Source organism: Pelophylax lessonae (genome assembly GCF_965119305.1).
Source record: "Pelophylax lessonae genome assembly, chromosome: 8".
NCBI lineage: Eukaryota > Metazoa > Chordata > Amphibia > Anura > Ranidae > Pelophylax > Pelophylax lessonae.
The window spans coordinates 107,288,194-107,306,435 of NC_138775.1; the positions used below are offsets into that span (position 1 = coordinate 107,288,194).

The following is an 18,242-nucleotide window of genomic DNA, read 5'->3' on the forward strand; positions in this document are numbered from 1 at the left end:
TTTTACCTGGGGTGCCCAAACTTTTGATCCCCACTGTACATCTAAGATATATATATATGGGCAGTCACTTATTCCTTTAAACCAGAGAAGTTATCCCCCCCCCCCCTAATAATATCTCCACTTCTATTTTTATTGTGTTTAGGCTTTTGAATTGATGGGAATTGATGCTATGCCCCTCTTTTGGGCAGTGTCCGGGACCTCGTGGGAGGTTCTGTTTTGCCTAGGAATCCGCTCCTACACTGGTTTCCATCTTGCACTATTCACATTTTTTGACTATGCTGGGAGAGATCATGAATGCTTTTTGACCTGATCCTTCAGGGATAGATATTGTCTATTGTTCTTGATACCCATTGTAAGTCCTAAAAGTTGCATTAAAGCACTGTTTATTGTTTATTATACACTTTATATGTGATCATGCACTGTCATATGGGTTTTCCTTTTTCCAGCAGCCATACTTAGCAGCACCACTTAAGCCCCTGAGGAAGCCTACAGAGCGAAATGTGTTGGGATGAGGCAACCCTCCCCTCTCTTTTTTGCTATATGAGATATTATATTCAATTTTCTGTAGGATATTGTGTAGGGTATAGGGCCTCCAAATTGGGGTTGAAATAGTGAATATGGTGTGCTGAACTTTCCCATGTTTTTAGGGGGTGATTACCCCAAAACAATCTTTTTAATGAATTTATAATAAAAATAAAATTTTTAGAATAAAAGTGTATTGGTGAATCATTCTGATTAAAGGTGACAACATCCTTTAAAATCCAGTTTCTTTTCCGTAAAACATCTTTCTAGTACAAATTGGGATGTGGTGTTGCTCCAACAACTATAGTAACTTTTTGTTGCTTTTATTAAACTCTCCAGTATCTTCCTAGCTATAGAAGTTAAACTTTTAAAGTTACTTGGTAAAGACTTTGATCCCTTTTAAAATATAGGCACCACATTGGCCTTATGTCAGTCCAGTGGTACTATCCTAGTCATTCATAAGTCCCTAAAAATTATAAACAATGGCTTTGAAATGACAGAGCTCAATTCTTTAAGGATCCGTGGGTGTATGCCAGCCCGTCCAGGTGCTTTATTCACCTTTATGCTGTCTAAATATTTCTGGACAATATCAATTTTGAGCCATTGTGGATCATTTGAGGCTGTGTCAACAACATTCACGTTTTGGACATGAGCTCCCCCATACTCCTTTGTATACACAGAACTGAAGAAAGTATTTAATAAATTTGCCTTCTCTTTGTCCCCAGTCACCTGCTCTAGAATATTTTGTAAAGGGCCTACATGCTCAGACCTGACCTTTTGGCTACTAATATATATGAAGAATTTGTGGGGGTTTGTCCTACTATCTTTTGCAACCTGATGTTTGTTTTACATTTTTTTGCGGGTTTGATTTTCTTTTTGCATATTCTGTTATATTCTTTGTAACATTAAAATGATGATGATGATGATTCTTAATTCTTATATTTTTTAAAAACCTCTTTTCTCACAATGTATAGCATTTTCTTAACTTTGGTCAAGAGCCACATAGGTTTATTTTTAAATGTATTGCCCATGGGAATATATTTTGTTCTGTGTTCATCAAAGCCAATATTCCCTCCGAGACTAGGACTTGAGTGAGAGCAGCCCTCATCCTTAGAAAATGTTCTGTTCTTAAAGTTAAGTTTTTTTATATATTGGCAAAAAATTAAGGAATACAAGCCTAGCAAGAACTAGAGAAAGATCCCCATAAGTGTAAATTGAAGGTTCACCGAAACCTGAACTACCAAAAGGGAGGGATATATATCCATCCTTCTAGGGCAATAGTGAAGAACCAAGGTCTGCTTGGTAGAGGACAGGTTAGCCTGCTGCTGGTCCACAATTTTTCGTTTACCAAGGTCCAATCCCTCTGTAGGCAGCAGTATAACCAGACAGTATCTGAATTCTTGTGTCCCTCAATGGAAGAGAAAACTGTACTTTTACCTGCATTCTTTAAATAAATAACAGGACCTCTTTAAAAATACCAAATGTGGTAAAACAATAGTTGTGTTATTCCAATGCAGGTTAATATTCCACAGTATATAAGTGTAAGGGTAAGCGAACATCTCTGTCCCTATCATAAGCAAGAATACACTGACGTTTGACTCACAATGTTGCAGTTTTTAGGGTCAGTGCATTGGAAGTGACGTGCAACTTGCAGTATGGCTTCCCGCAGATCTGCAACCAATGCGGTCTGTTTGATATTCTTGGCTTTTAGAGCTTCAAAGTCATCATCGCCTGTAGTAGAGATAAAAATGCACAATCAGATACAACTCCCATAGACATACATTCTTTAGCAGACAGTTTGGGTTTATAAAGCTTCCACATTTTGATGTAGCTTAGGGGGATGTTGAGAGAGAGAGAGTTGCTTACAAAATGTGAACATTTACATTTTTGTATGCACAATTTACTAAAATTATGTACTTGCTTTGAATTATCGATCCCCAAAGTAAGTCAGCTACATTTGCAACAGAATGTATTTAAATTAAGCAACTGTTATTGCAAAACTTACACAAAACTTTTTAAATTAACAGCAAATTACTTAAGATTTGAAAGAAAGAAAGAACAGCAACACACAATGTAAAAAGAAGGAACACCAAAATATTCTACTACTCAGTAAATCTTCAATTGAATGTTTACACTCGCTTCTCGGCCTTTTGGCTAAGATCAAGTGTAGTATCTGTTCTTATCAGTTGGTATGGAACCTGATGGTTAGTATCGGTGGGGGCCGAAATGAACCAGGGCGCTCCGGAACAACCGGGGGACTGGGAAGTAAGCCACATCAGAGAAAGCCGGATGGTTCCATTGCCTTCTGATTTGAATGGGTCCGCCCCTACCAGTTTGAAGGGAGCGAGAAAACTGGATTGGTTCCGTGGCCAGTTAGTACTGCTCCTGGATGTGATTGGAAAGGAACGGCGGTGGCGGTGGGGGAGCCTTTCCTCCTGGGTTGAATCTGGCCTTGCAAAAGGCTTGTCCCCAGTTGAAGGTAGGTTCTCCCTAAGCTGTCCAAAGTTCTGATGCCTCCTGGTAGGATAGGGCTACACTCGGTCTGGCCTTTGGGCCGGGGTAGAGAAAGCCCGTAGTGTATGTGCCCCTGGGGTGGCAGCCCAGGGGTGCCTTAATTCTCACTGGTGAGGGGCAGCTCGCCTTGAGTTTTTCGGCACCATGGTCACTGCACCTACGCACACTTTTTTAAGCACCTGCCTCTTGGGCAAGGCCTTTTGGCTTCGACCAGAGGAATTTTTATTCCGGCCGGAAGGCCTGCCTTTGTTTTTCACTTAGGCACTAATTCACCTTTCCACTTCCCCTCCCCCACCTTTTTGTTTGTGTGTGCTTTTTCTTTGTAGTTTGTCACTTTTCTATCACCTTTTTTTCACCTGCACGACTTGTAGGGTGTGGGTCCTTGGGCCCTGCCTTGAGTCTTGGGAGGGGGTGGATATGGCCTTTTGGCTTGGTCTGCCCTCTCTCATGGGGTCTCCCTTCGGGGGAGCCCAACTTAGTACTCGGTGGGGGCTGTTTCGGCAGTCCCCCTGAAGAACGGGGTCAGTCTGGTTTCGGCCAGACAGACCATGAGTACCTTAAATCCCTGTCAGGAGTCTTGCGCCCCGGGGGATCGAGGTTCGGGTCCTACCTCTTCGGAGGGAAGACCATTTGTTCGCACACCCTGTGCACTTTTTGTGTTCCTCACGTTTGTGTGTGTGCACTTTTTTATGCACCGGGTGAAGTCTTTTGAGTGTGTTTCACAAGCTACGGGCTTAAAAGAAAAAAAAAAAATTGAATGTCTACACTGTGCCCATATGCACGTCTGTTTTCTACCCAACCTATTTCCTGTAGTGTTAGTCAAATGTTCAGTATTTATTGCAGTAAGGTGGATAGAAATTAAAATGTTCCACGCATCTTTTGGCTAACTCACAGGCCAAAGAAATGCAGCTGGCCAGGTGGAAACTTGATCTAGGCCAAGTAGTGAAAAATAGGACTTAATGAAAACACCCATTCAGCACCAATTTTTATTTAACTATAAATACCAGGTAGATGAAGTCTAAAGGATATAGTCCCCCCATTAAAGTCAAGGAACAATTCACACAATTATAGATCAATGCTTTTACTGGTCTAGAAGTGCATAAATATGCACCTGTACAGAATAAAATACAAAAAAATGCTAAAAATAGTTAAGGGGCCATCTTCATACACTTGTGGTTTTATTCCAATATATATATGAACTTTAATGGCATCCCAGTCTTAGTCCGTAGGGTTCAATATTGAGTTTGCCCACACTTTGCAACTATGACAGCTTCAACTCTTCTAGAGAGGCTGTCCACAAGATTTGGGCGTGTGTCTATGGGAATGTTTGACCATTCTTCTAGAAGTGCATTTGTGAGGTTATGCACTGATGTGGACGAGAAGACCTGGCTCACAGTCTCCACTCTAATTCATCCCAAAGGTGTTCCATCAGGTTGAGGTCAGGACTCTGAGCAGGCCAGTCAAGTTCTTCCACATCAAACTCTCTCATCCATGTCTTTATGGGTCTTGCTTGTGCACTGGTGTGCAGTCATGTTGGAACTGGAAGGGGCCATCCCCAAACTGTTCCCACAAAGTTAGGAGCATGAAATTGTCCAAAATGTTTTGGTATGCTGACGCCTTAAGAGTTTCCTTCACTGGAACTAAGGGGCCAAGCCCAACCACAAACACAAACCCCCCACCATAATCCACCCTCCACCAAATGATTTTGAGCAGTGCACAAAGAAAGGTCCATAAAGATATGGATGAGCGGGTTTGGGGTGGAGGAACTTGACTGGCCTGCACACAGTCCTGACCTCAACACGATAGAACACCTTTGGGATGAATGATGAACTGCCAGCCAGGCCTTCTCGTCCACATCAGTGCCCGACTTCACAAATGCACTTCTGGAAGAAAGGTCAAACATTTCCATAGACAGAAACATGCCTAAACCTTGTAGACAGCCTTCCCAGAAGAGTTGAAGCTGTTATAGCTGCAAAGTTTGGGCCAACTCAATATAAACCCTAAGGACGAAGACTGAGATGCTATTAAAGTTCATGTGCGTGTAAAGGCAGGTGTCACAATACTTTTGGTAGTATAGTGTGTGTGTGTGTGTGTGTGTGTGTGTGTGTGTGTGTGTGTGTGTGTGTGTGTGTGTGTGTGTGTGTATATATATATATATATATATATATATATACACACACACACATATACAGTATCTCACAAAAGTGAGTACACCCCTCACATTTTGTAAATATTTTATTATATCTTTTCATAGGACAACACTGAAGAAATTACACTTTGCTTCAACATAAAGTAGAACATAAAGTAGTGAGTGTACAGCTTGTATAACAGTGTAAATTTGCTGTCCCCTCAAAATAACTTGACACACAGCCAATAATGTCTAAACCAATGGCAAAAAAAGTGAGTAAACCCCTGCCAGGCTGCATGCTCAGATAAGGGTCTGGTATGGATTTTCGGGGGGACCCCACTCCTTTTCTTTTTTTTTTTTCAATAGCCAAGTGCCGGCATATGCAACCCCGAGTCAATTTAAATTGTTGCATTTTAAGCATCATTAAAAACACTGCTCCTAAAAAAAAAAAAAAAAAAAAAAAAAAAAAAAAAAGATTGTTTTTAACCACTTAAGCCCCAGCCCTATTTCGGACACTTTTTGTTTACAAGTTAAAACCAGTATTTTTTCCTAGAAAACTACTTAGAACCCCCAAACATTATGTATATATTTTTTAGCAAAGACTCTGAAGAATAAAATGTCGGTCATTGCAAAATTTTTTGTCACTCGGTATTTGCGCAGCGGTCTTTAAAACGCAATTTTTTGGGGAAAATTTTGAAAAATCACATTTCACTGCATTTAAAAAATACTAAACAGTAATTTGCCCATTTTTTTGTATATTGTGAAAGATTATGTCACGCCGAGTAAATAGATACCCAACATGTTACGGTTTAAAATTGCGCGCCCCCCCCCCCCCCCCCCGTGGGATGGCGACAAACTACAGTCAATAGAGATCTCAATAGGCGACGTTTTACATTTTTTTTTAATGGTTACCAGTTTAGAGTTAGAGTGTAGCTCTTTTTTTTAATTATTGCCCACGCTCTCGCGATCACGGCGATACCTCACAAGTGTGGTTTGAACAGCGATTTAATTTGCGGCTCGACTTCCATATACGTTTTTTTTTGTGCGCGAGCTAACGGTGATGGGGGCGGCTACATTTTTTTTTTTTCCTATTTATTTTATTTTTTTTTGCAGGTTTTTTTTTTTAAAAATCTGATCACTTTTATTGCTGTCACAAGCAATGTAAACATCCCTTGTGACACCAATATGCAGTGACAGGTACTCTTTATGGAGGGATCGAGGGTCTAAAAGACCCTAGACCCCTCCACTACACTTCCATGCATGCAAAACCCCGAAAACTGCGTTTTTGCATACAGCCGTTTTTTAAATGTGCCGCCTTTTGCAGCACAGTAACCCGGAAGTGACGTCATGGACGCCGCCTCCGGGTTACGTCATCGGAGACCCGATCAAAGCCGTTTCCGGCTTTGAGCGGGACTCCATCCAGCCGGCGGACATGCCGGCTGGGTGCTCGGGGCTCCCGGTGGGACGGGAGCCCTGAGCAAAGTCACGGAAGGCGGCGGGAGGGACGTCCTTTCCTGCTCACCCGGGCAACGATCGAGCGGCTCCCGAGCCGCATCGGTCATTACCCACGGAAAGCCGACCGTTGGCTCTAAACCACGGTACCGAGATGGTGTCTCTAGCTAGAGGCATCACCCCGGTAAACCCCCGCAAAGTTTGCCGACGTAGGGCTACGTCACTTTGCGGTAAGTGGTTAAAGAAAATTTTGCATTGCTACATGTCCCCCAAGGCAGTACCCGGACCCCCATACCCCTTTTATGGCCAGTTACTTGCATAAAAGCCTTCAAAATGGGCACTTTTGATTTTTCCTGTTCGGCTCCCATAGACTTCAATCGGGTACGCCATTTGGGTTAGAAGTTTTCCCCTGTTAGGGAGTTCTGCTGCTAACCAAACAGGGGGGTGCTCAGGCCATCTCTAGTCTCTGACCGAATCTGAGCCCTTTGATGATGGAGATACCCTTTTCATACCCCATAAATGGAGTGAGGTTGAGTCTCTATCATAGAATGATCTGTAATGATCTGACATTGTGGTATTTGTACACTTTCAGAATGTTCTGTTCATGTTTCCCTTCCCTTCTTTTTAAGGGTGCATTTAATCCTTCCAATATACATTAATCCACAAGGGCAGGTAAGTGCATAAACCACATGTGTAGTGTCACAGGTGATAAAGTCATTAGTCTTCTATTCCTCAACTGTATATTTCGACTGAAATGTCAAACGCCTCAACAATATTCCTGGTATGATTACATGCCTTACATTTGCCACATGTTGAAAATCCTTTTCTTCCTGGAAAGAAGGATCTTATTGGGGGAAGGGGTCCAAAATCTTTTTGACTATTCTTTCTCCAAAATATGGGGTTTTTCTATATATAAAAGGAGGATGATCTGGGTAACACTAAATTTAAAGTGATATTAAAGTCTCGTTTTTTTTTCCCCTTTTTTCTAATAAAATAACAAACATGTTATACTTACCTCCTCTGTGTAATGGTTTTGCACAGGGCAGCCCAGATCCTCCACTTCTCGGGTCCCTGGCTGGAACATTCAGACACGGAGTTGCCGTATGGCCCCGCCCCAACTCTCTCCTGACTGACTGAGTTTGATTGACAGCAGTGGGAGCCAATGGCACCTCTGCTATGTGTCTGCCAATTAGGAGAGAGAGTCCCAGAAGGCTGAGGGACTCGTGGGCATCGCTGGATAGAGATGGGATTCAGGTACACAGAAAGCTTTTTATCCTTATGCATAGAATGCGTTAAGATAACAAACGTTCTGACTTCCTGCTGTCTGCTTCCTATCACCCTGCCAAGTGTCTGCTGCCTGTGATCTGCCAGCCTGCAAAGCATCTGCTGCCTGTGACCAGTCAGTCTGCCAAGTACCTGGTGTCTGCGTCACGATCCAGCCTGCATCCAAGTACGCACGGACTTCACATCTGCAGCCTTCACCATCTGAACTTCTATGCACTCGTGCCACTCCAGGCTTCTGTGCCTCCTATTTGCATTATCAGGGGTACTAGGCCAGAGGTGTAGGCCACCTTCCTCTCCACGTCAGGCTCCATCTCCAGGTACATGACACAACCCCTTTAAAGTCTTATCTATTAACAGGGCATGCCAGTGTTGTCGATTTATGCTTTCAATCTCCCTACACTCACTACGAAAGTCATAAATTAAACTCCACTGTTTATCATTCCTATCTGATCTATCATTTTTATCTGCTAGACATTGATCCCATGTAGCCAATATTTTCTGTATCTCCTGATCCGATGTACTCTCCCTATTCCCTTTCTGTATGAATGTCTGTTTAACCACTTGCCGACCGCCCCACGCAGATTTACTGCAGCAGTGCATAATCCCGCAGATCTACGTGATTATGTACACGCGGTCTTGGTGGCATGCGCACCGCCGAGACTGTGCTCCCGCTGTGATTAGATGTCGGCCGCCCTCCCACAATCTTCACAGAAACTGACAGAAGACCCGCCTGCTTGTAAACAAAGCAGGCGGGTCTTCTGTCACACAGGCAGAGAGATATCATGAGTTTCAGCAAAGCTGAAAACCCCCCCACAGTCAGAAAGCACAAACAGGCATACATTTAACCCTTTGATCACCCCCAGTCTTAACCCCTTCCATGCCAGTGTCATTTATACAGTAACAGTGCATATTATTTAGCACTAATTACTGTATTAATGTCACTGGTCCCCAAAAAGAGTCAAAAATGTCAGTAAGAGGCCTGATCTGTCCGCCGCATTGTCGCAGTCCTGCTAAAAATTGCTGATCGCCGCCATTACTAAAAACAAAAAATAAATAAAATAAAAAGTCCAAAAATCTATCCCGTAGTTTGTAGTTTCTGCGCAAACCAATTAAAATACGCTTTTTGGGATTTTTTTTAACAAAAATATGTAGCAGAATACAAATTGCCCTAAACTGATAAAAAAATAAAAAAATTTTATTGGGAATGTTTTATAGCAGAAAGTAAATAAATATTGTGTTTTTGTCAAAATCGTTGCTCTTTTTTTGTTTATAGCGCAAAATCTAAAAACTGCAGAGGTGATCAAATACCACCAAAAGAAAGCTCTATTTGTGGGAAAAAAGGACATCAATTGTCGCACGACCGCGCAATTTTTTGTTAAAGTAATGCAGTGACGAATCGCAAGAAATGGCTTGGTCATTAAGGGGGTAAAACCTTCCGGAGTGGTTAATGAAATCCTGATCAAAAGTACAATTTCTTCTCATACGTATCATTTGTCCACGTGAAATATTCCGTAACCACGGGGATGTCTTCCACTATTAGTAGACCGGTAGCTTTTGCGGTCTGTCGGTTTAAAATATACTTTAGTAGCCAGACTATCCTCCTGTCTAAATATTGTTAAATCTAAGAAATTAATGGACTGATTGTCCCACTGGCATTCAAATTTGATATTATTATTATTAGTAAGGTGCAACGAATGGAAGTTTTCCTCCGAGCTTTCCTATATAAAAACATTAGATCATCAATAATATGTCTGTAAATCCTTAATTCAGGTCTAGATGTACTATATCTGTCCTCCCACTCAAGTATGAAAATATTTGTAAAGCTTGTTGCAAACCTTGCGCCCACCACCACGCCATTTTTTTGGATGTAGAATTGTTGTATCTTGGTACCAAAAATTTGAGCATGGGTTATATCTTCTCTTTGACTTAGTGTCCAATTTATTGGTAATAAGGCGTCATCATGTTGGATAATGGCATACAGGGATGATATATCCTCCATTACCAGATAGGTTGATGTTTCGGTGTGTAATTTAAAATCTTTAATATCACGTAAAAAATCTTTAGTATCCTTTAAAAAGGATTTAGTAGCTATTACACTAGGTTGAAGGAATTTATCAAGGTACTATCCTAACCTTGCTGTAACTGACCCAATTACATTGGCAACAGGATGAGCCGGAGTGCATTGCACATTTTTATGTATTTTAGGGAGACGGTATATTATTGAGATCCTACATGCGCTAGGTGTTCAGTATCTCTTTTCCTTCTTAGTCAGTCCTATATCCGAATTCTATTAATGCTTTAACTTCCCCTTATATCTCAATATGGGATCTTTAGGTAACCTAATGTATGTTCTTGATCAGACAACATATCCATTATTTGCTGATGGTATAATTCTCTATCTAAAATCGATGGTTCTAAATATAGGGGCAATTATATAAAATTGATAAGCCGGATTGCTGAGCTATGTAGCCACCCCCTGTGACAAGTTGGAAGTGACAAAACGCAGCTACCGGAAATAAGGCAGTGGCATTGGGAGAACAAGTGGCGAGCTCCTTACAGTGGTCGGAACCAGCATGGAGGTAGTGAGACAGTTGTGGGAATGCTACTGATCTGCCAGCTCTTTTGTACAATGCTTGTTAATTTTTTTTTTTAAATTTGAGTAATACTCTTAATAAATTATTTGGTATTGGAAGTAATAGACTAGTGGAGGCCTTCTTTACTCTCTTTTTCCTGCATATATCAGAACAAGAGTTTAGGTTTTAAGAAAGGTGGAGAAGTGATGTAGAGTCTTGTAAGTGGAATTATTATTACTACATCAAGTGCTTTTGCCTACTCATAAGAATGGGGGCATTGGGGTCTGGTGAGGTTTATTCCTTAACCCCTTTGTGCCGACAGAACGCAAATATGCTGCCTTGGCTTCAGGGGGTTGTACCGGGGGGTGATGCCTGCAGCTAGAGGCATCACCCCCCTACCATTGTCTAGAGCCGATGGTCAGCTTTTGTGTAATGACACAAGAGCACTAAATAAATTGTGAAACAGAAATAATTGCTATGTAGAGTGTGTGAGTGTCACACGTGAAAAATTGCTACATAAATAAATATTCCTCATACAAAATTGGATAACAATTAATAATTAATATATCAAAACTAGTATGTATATATGAAAAGTGACATGTGCTGGAAAAGGAAAAAAGGTGTTAATGAACACTGCAAAGGACACTATTATACAGGATAGTCATAAATTGTAAGTGAGAAATGTGAATAAACCTGTATATATAAATAAATACTGCGTATATAAATGATTAAAAATGAAAGGCAATCAATAAATATTCCATTGACACTACTCCAAAAAGTGACTAGTGCTGAGAAGTGGTACGTGCTGTAAACCCCATACACAGAAAAATTAAGGATATGCCCAAGACCAATAAAGTGAAAGCTACAGTGAATAAATAAGTAATATATGATTAAATCACTCCTTGCGAAAAATAGTTCATAGAAATGCCAGTCCCAGATAAAACTTGATGGTGAATGGTGAAGTAGATGTGCTCGTGCTCCCCACTCACCCTGGACCGCACTCATTACGATGCTCTATTACGTCACTTCCGCTTCCGGTCTGTGGAACTCATCTGTGTTCTGGAATCAATGTTTCATACCAGGCTTAATCTACGTCTGAGTATGTGAGTACCTAACTTGGTTTTTAATAAAATTTACCCAATGCGGTTTCACACTATGTGACCTTTCTATCTTTATTTATCTGGGGACCTCTAATTAGACAGGCATTCGAAGCCTTTGTGGCTACATTTGAGAATCTCAGGCATACCTGCACCAGCCATACCTATCCAGAGATTGGGACGTGATACTTCTGTAGGGATCTCAGGCAGACCTGCTCCAATTAGATCTATCCAGCGATTTTGATGTATTATTTATTAATTATTATCCAATTTTGTATGAGGAATTTTTATTTATGTAGCAATTAATCACGTGTGACACTCACACATAGCAATTATATCGGTTTCACAATTTATTTATTGCTCTTGGTTGTAGTTCACCAGGTTTAATCAAAATATTCCCCCTAGGCAGCACCACCTATTCCTCCTCTGTTTCTATTTACATCTGTATAACCCTTAGGGCTATATTTGAGGGAGGCTGTAGCCTGTTGCTGACCATAGCGTGGAATCCTTCTTTACATGATGCGGTTGAGTAGCCGCTCAATTGTCATCACAAGGAGCAGGAGGGTGAGACGTTAACCCCTACACCCCCTGTCACAACACACACTGTATACAGCATATAGCATTTTCCTATATACCTGTATAAGTGTGATTTGTGACCAGGTGTAGCGCTTGCGGCCCCCCCTTTTTCACTTAAAATACCCACCACCCCCCCCAATATAGATTTAACCCCCTGATCCCCCCTACACCCCCTGTCACAACACACACTGTATACAGTATATAGCATTTTCTATATACCCATAAAGGTGTGACTTGTGACCAGGTTTAGCGCTTGCGGTCGTTCCTTTTATCCTTAGGATACCCGCCACCACCTCCCAATAAAGATTTAACCCCCTGATCCCCCCGATCACATCCAGTTAACCCCTTCCCCCCTGTCACATTGCAAACTAATACACACGTAATATAGTTTTACTGTATTTTGTATTAGTGTGATTGTGACTTGAGTTTGCGCTAGCGAGTTAGTTTCTATCCCAAAGGAGGTTTAGGGTCCCCGCCACCCCCCCCCAATAAAGATATAACCCCCTGATCACCCCCAGTTAACCCCTTCATTGCCCTGTCACAGTGTCACTTTTATAGTGTACAGTTTTTTTTCTGATCACTATTATTAGTGACACAGGTGACATTAGCTAGTGTTAGTGTCAGTCTAAAAAAGCGCAGATCCCTGGCGCATAGCTAGAAATAACCCCTTGATTACAACACACACACACGCACATACACTTCCATTACTAGTAAAGTGTTTGAACAGATCAATATCTGATCAGAACTATACTAGCGTCCCCATAGTTTAGGGTTCCCAAAACGTGGTGTTTGAACGATCAGCACTGATTCCTGCCAGCACCTGCATTTAACCCCTCTGCCCAGCCCACCCCACCCAGGCAAGTGTAGTATTCAATAGATTACTGTTACTTACAAAAAAACACAACACACAAAACCGCTGTGTTAGCAGAGTCAGGCCTGATCCTTGCTAGCATTAGCAGTGTTTTTTGGTAGCGCTTGAAATAGTCCTTGACAACCAGGTGCTTTTATTACCTGTGAGTCACACTACTGTACCAGTAAATTTAGTTACCAAAATGTCCAAACGTTGGTACAGTAGTGCAGAGGCTTATAGTATACTGACCATGTCAGATGAGAGCGATGGGGAAGCCTCACTGGTAGAATCAGGGTTAGTATACGAACCTGATGACAGCAGCGGCTCCCTGACAGATAGCTCAGACGACGGATGGGTCCCTGTTAGACCCAGGTGTACCCGACCCCATTCTGGAGTTGTTGAGATGCAGGAATCGCAGGGTGCTCGTACGGCTGCTCATCCTGGTGGCCTGGCAAGCGCCAGCGGCCTAGTACACCCTGGACCTAGTACAACCAGCACTGCAGTAACACTTGGTGACATGGCGAGTCCCATAAGTGCAGTTGAAGCTGGTGCGGTGGCTAGCACGAGTAGTGGCCCGCAGCCACCGCGTATTCGAAGACAGGCCCTTAGAGCCCATAGTGCCCTCCCTGATGCGCTGGCATATCCTAATTGGCAATCCACTGATTCTACAGCGCCAGTAATTCCCCCATTCACTGCCCAACCTGGAATCCACATGGAGACAGCTGGTTTTACGCCCCTGAACTTTTTTGAGCCGTTCTTCACGGAAGATCTTTTCAGATCTATTGTGGATCAATCAAATTTATATGCACAACAATTTATCGCCGCCAACCCAAATTCGCCCCTTGCCAGACCATTCGGCTGGAAATCTATAACGTTTTCCGATTTTAAAATCTTTCTGGGCCTTTCCCTCAACATGGGCATAACCAAACAGAGTGAATTGCAGCTATATTGGTCCACTACTGTGATTTGCAGCGCTGCTTAAATAGGTTTATAAATATATCAAAAATACATATAAAATAATAGAATGAATGAAATACTTCATATGAATTAAATAAATAATACAATACATAAAACTCATTAAGTGCTGTAGTATTGGTGAAAATAAATATATGGCTCAATGTCCATTATATCATCGTGTTGCCGTGATGAATCTTTTCACTTGAACTCATGCAGGTGCTAAAGTGCTTGATTTGTGCTTTGTTCGGGGTCTCCCCCTTTGGTTATCTACTCACCGCTAGATGGTAGTTTTCAGGCATGTAAGGATAGTTGTGCCCTGCTTCTCCGCTTGATGTATAATTATTTCTGTGAGTATTAATTCCTCCCCGATGTCCTCATGAAAAGAGAGTCATTCATGGTGAAGATCGTTTAAAAAGGGGGGTGTTTATTGAAAAAACAATGGGAATATACTCACAAACATTGTATAATATCATGCAAAAAAATGAATGAATGAAGAGAGCGGCTCGGCGGCTGACTGCTCCCGCAGCATCCACTACACCGGCCGGAGGTCACGTGATACGCTCGACCAATCACTAGACGCGTTTCGATGTATAGCACATCGTCCTCTGTAGCTGACTTGCAGAGCGTGTCACTGTGTTAAATATGTTAGGATGGCCACTCCTAATTTGTATTTGATTTGTGTCTGGTTTGTAAACCGATACATTCACTTTCCAACCCAGACCGCTCTTGGTCTGTGTTATATTGGAGTGGTATTTGTAAACATTCCTTGAGATTTCGCTACATTACTTTGTTAAAAACAATTTACGGACACTCGATGGTGCCTTCTCCTAGTGGGTTTTGTATGTATAAAACTGGTAATTAATTCTAGCCCACACATCTTGCGATTGCTCATGAGCGATTCTACTAAATCTATAATTATATACATACAATCCAAAATTATCAAGATAAATAACATACATAAAATCCATGACTATATACATGAAATTCAAAATTGTGGAGTTTTAAGATCACTGATTACTAACTGGAATAAAAGTTTTTTATGCATTCGGTAACGATTGTGTTATATGACAATGATCAAAAATATATTACAAATATATTAATATAATAAATGACAATATAGTTATGCTCCCATTACGTATTTACATCTATAAAATCTACATATAGTAACGATAATGTGATAAATGTAAAAAAGTGTAAAAAATCTTTCTAAAAATCTAAAAAATCTAAAAAATCATTAATAATCATTGATAAAACAATTTATATCAATTTCCACGTTTAACCCTTTAGGTGTCATACTATCTAGTTTATGAATCCACCATGTTTAATTTAATGAAATAGCTCTTTTCATGTTGGTGCCTCTCCAATGTTTTTCTATTGTATCTATTGCGCAAAATTTTAATTTGCTCGGATCTTTGTTATGGCATAGTCTATAGTGGTTAGATAAGCTATGTTTCTTGAATCCTTTTTTAATATTTGCTACATGTTCCCTTAATCGGATTCTTAATTCTCTTGTGGTGCGTCCTATATATTGGAGTCCACACTCACACTCCAATAAATAGGTAACATGGGTGGACCTGCAAGTTATGAATTTTTCTATTTTATATTGGCGCTTTGTAACATTGGATGTGAAATGTGTTTCTTTTCTAGATTTGTTGTTTTTTCTGCAGGTGCGGCAGATGACACAATTGCCGCATCGATAGTACCCCTTCTGATCTAGAAACGTCACTGTTTTTTTCGGAGGATCGGGTATGTTTTTAGCGATTTTATCTTTAAGGATGGGTGGTCTTCTATAAATAAAATGAGGTTTTGTTGGTAAAATGTTTTTAAAAGTAGGATCTCTCATTAAAATGGGCCAGTGGTTTTTAAAGATGTTCTCTAATTGTTTGTACTGCTGGTTAAAATCTGTACAAAAGGCAATTTGGTGGGTTTTTTTCTTTTTCTTACTCGGTTGTAATAATTCTTTTCTGTTCAAATTCTTGACTTTTTGTTGTATCTGGTTGAGCATTTTGGGTTTATATCCTTTATCTTTAAATCGTTGGATCAACATATTCGATTGCTGCATGTAATCACTTTCAAATTGGCAATTTCTCCTTAGTCTTATAAGTTGCCCTTTCGGGACTGCTGCCAACCACTTAGGGTGGTGATTACTGTTGATTGGTATATATCCATTTCTGTCCGTGCTTTTAAAGTATGTTTTGGTGGACATGTGCTCATTAGTTTTGAAAATTGTTAGATCTAGATAGTTAATTTCTTTATCATTTATGGTTTCTGTAAATGTGATGTTATATCTGTTTGTATTTAAAGATTTAATATATTTAGCTAGGGATTCTTGTGACCCTTCCCAAATTATTAAAATGTCATCAATGAACCTTTTAAAGCCTTTTAATTGGGGGTGGGGCTTATTAAAAATGTACTCAGCTTCCCATTTATTCATAAATATGTTCGCTACTGTAGGTGCGTACTTAGCCCCCATAGCTACGCCTTTGGTTTGCTTGGGGGCTAAGTACGCACCTACAGTAGCGAACATATTTATGAATAAATGGGAAGCTGAGTACATTTTTAATAAGCCCCACCCCCAATTAAAAGGCTTTAAAAGGTTCATTGATGACATTTTAATAATTTGGGAAGGGTCACAAGAATCCCTAGCTAAATATATTAAATCTTTAAATACAAACAGATATAACATCACATTTACAGAAACCATAAATGATAAAGAAATTAACTATCTAGATCTAACAATTTTCAAAACTAATGAGCACATGTCCACCAAAACATACTTTAAAAGCACGGACAGAAATGGATATATACCAATCAACAGTAATCACCACCCTAAGTGGTTGGCAGCAGTCCCGAAAGGGCAACTTATAAGACTAAGGAGAAATTGCCAATTTGAAAGTGATTACATGCAGCAATCGAATATGTCGATCCAACGATTTAAAGATAAAGGATATAAACCCAAAATGCTCAACCAGATACAACAAAAAGTCAAGAATTTGAACAGAAAAGAATTATTACAACCGAGTAAGAAAAAGAAAAAAACCCACCAAATTGCCTTTTGTACAGATTTTAACCAGCAGTACAAACAATTAGAGAACATCTTTAAAAACCACTGGCCCATTTTAATGAGAGATCCTACTTTTAAAAACATTTTACCAACAAAACCTCATTTTATTTATAGAAGACCACCCATCCTTAAAGATAAAATCGCTAAAAACATACCCGATCCTCCGAAAAAAACAGTGACGTTTCTAGATCAGAAGGGGTACTATCGATGCGGCAATTGTGTCATCTGCCGCACCTGCAGAAAAAACAACAAATCTAGAAAAGAAACACATTTCACATCCAATGTTACAAAGCGCCAATATAAAATAGAAAAATTCATAACTTGCAGGTCCATCCATGTTACCTATTTATTGGAGTGTGAGTGTGGACTCCAATATATAGGACGCACCACAAGAGAATTAAGAATCCGATTAAGGGAACATGTAGCAAATATTAAAAAAGGATTCAAGAAACATAGCTTATCTAACCACTATAGACTATGCCATAACAAAGATCCGAGCAAATTAAAATTTTGCGCAATAGATACAATAGAAAAACATTGGAGAGGCACCAACATGAAAAGAGCTATTTCACAAAATGAAACATGGTGGATTCATAAACTAGATAGTATGACACCTAAAGGGTTAAACGTGGAAATTGATATAAATTGTTTTATCAATGATTATTAATGATTTTTTAGATTTTTTAGATTTTTAGAAAGATTTTTTACACTTTTTTACATTTATCACATTATCGTTACTATATGTAGATTTTATAGATGTAAATACGTAATGGGAGCATAACTATATTGTCATTTATTATATTAATATATTTGTAATATATTTTTGATCATTGTCATATAACACAATCGTTACCGAATGCATAAAAAACTTTTATTCCAGTTAGTAATCAGTGATCTTAAAACTCCACAATTTTGAATTTCATGTATATAGTCATGGATTTTATGTATGTTATTTATCTTGATAATTTTGGATTGTATGTATATAATTATAGATTTAGTAGAATCGCTCATGAGCAATCGCAAGATGTGTGGGCTAGAATTAATTACCAGTTTTATACATACAAAACCCACTAGGAGAAGGCACCATCGAGTGTCCGTAAATTGTTTTTAACAAAGTAATGTAGCGAAATCTCAAGGAATGTTTACAAATACCACTCCAATATAACACAGACCAAGAGCGGTCTGGGTTGGAAAGTGAATGTATCGGTTTACAAACCAGACACAA

General features: G+C 40.0%; 1 protein-coding gene across 2 annotated transcripts in view; it reads right to left on the reverse strand.

The window, feature by feature from the left end:
* SGSM3 (small G protein signaling modulator 3) overlaps positions 1 to 18,242 on the reverse strand; it is a 335,727-nt gene that overhangs the window by 196,805 nt on the left and 120,680 nt on the right. For both annotated transcript variants that reach the window (XM_082265578.1, XM_082265577.1), the window contains exon 11: positions 2,126 to 2,253. In XM_082265578.1, the coding sequence (XP_082121704.1) occupies positions 2,126 to 2,253 (128 nt within the window). The remainder of the gene's footprint in view (positions 1 to 2,125; positions 2,254 to 18,242) is intronic.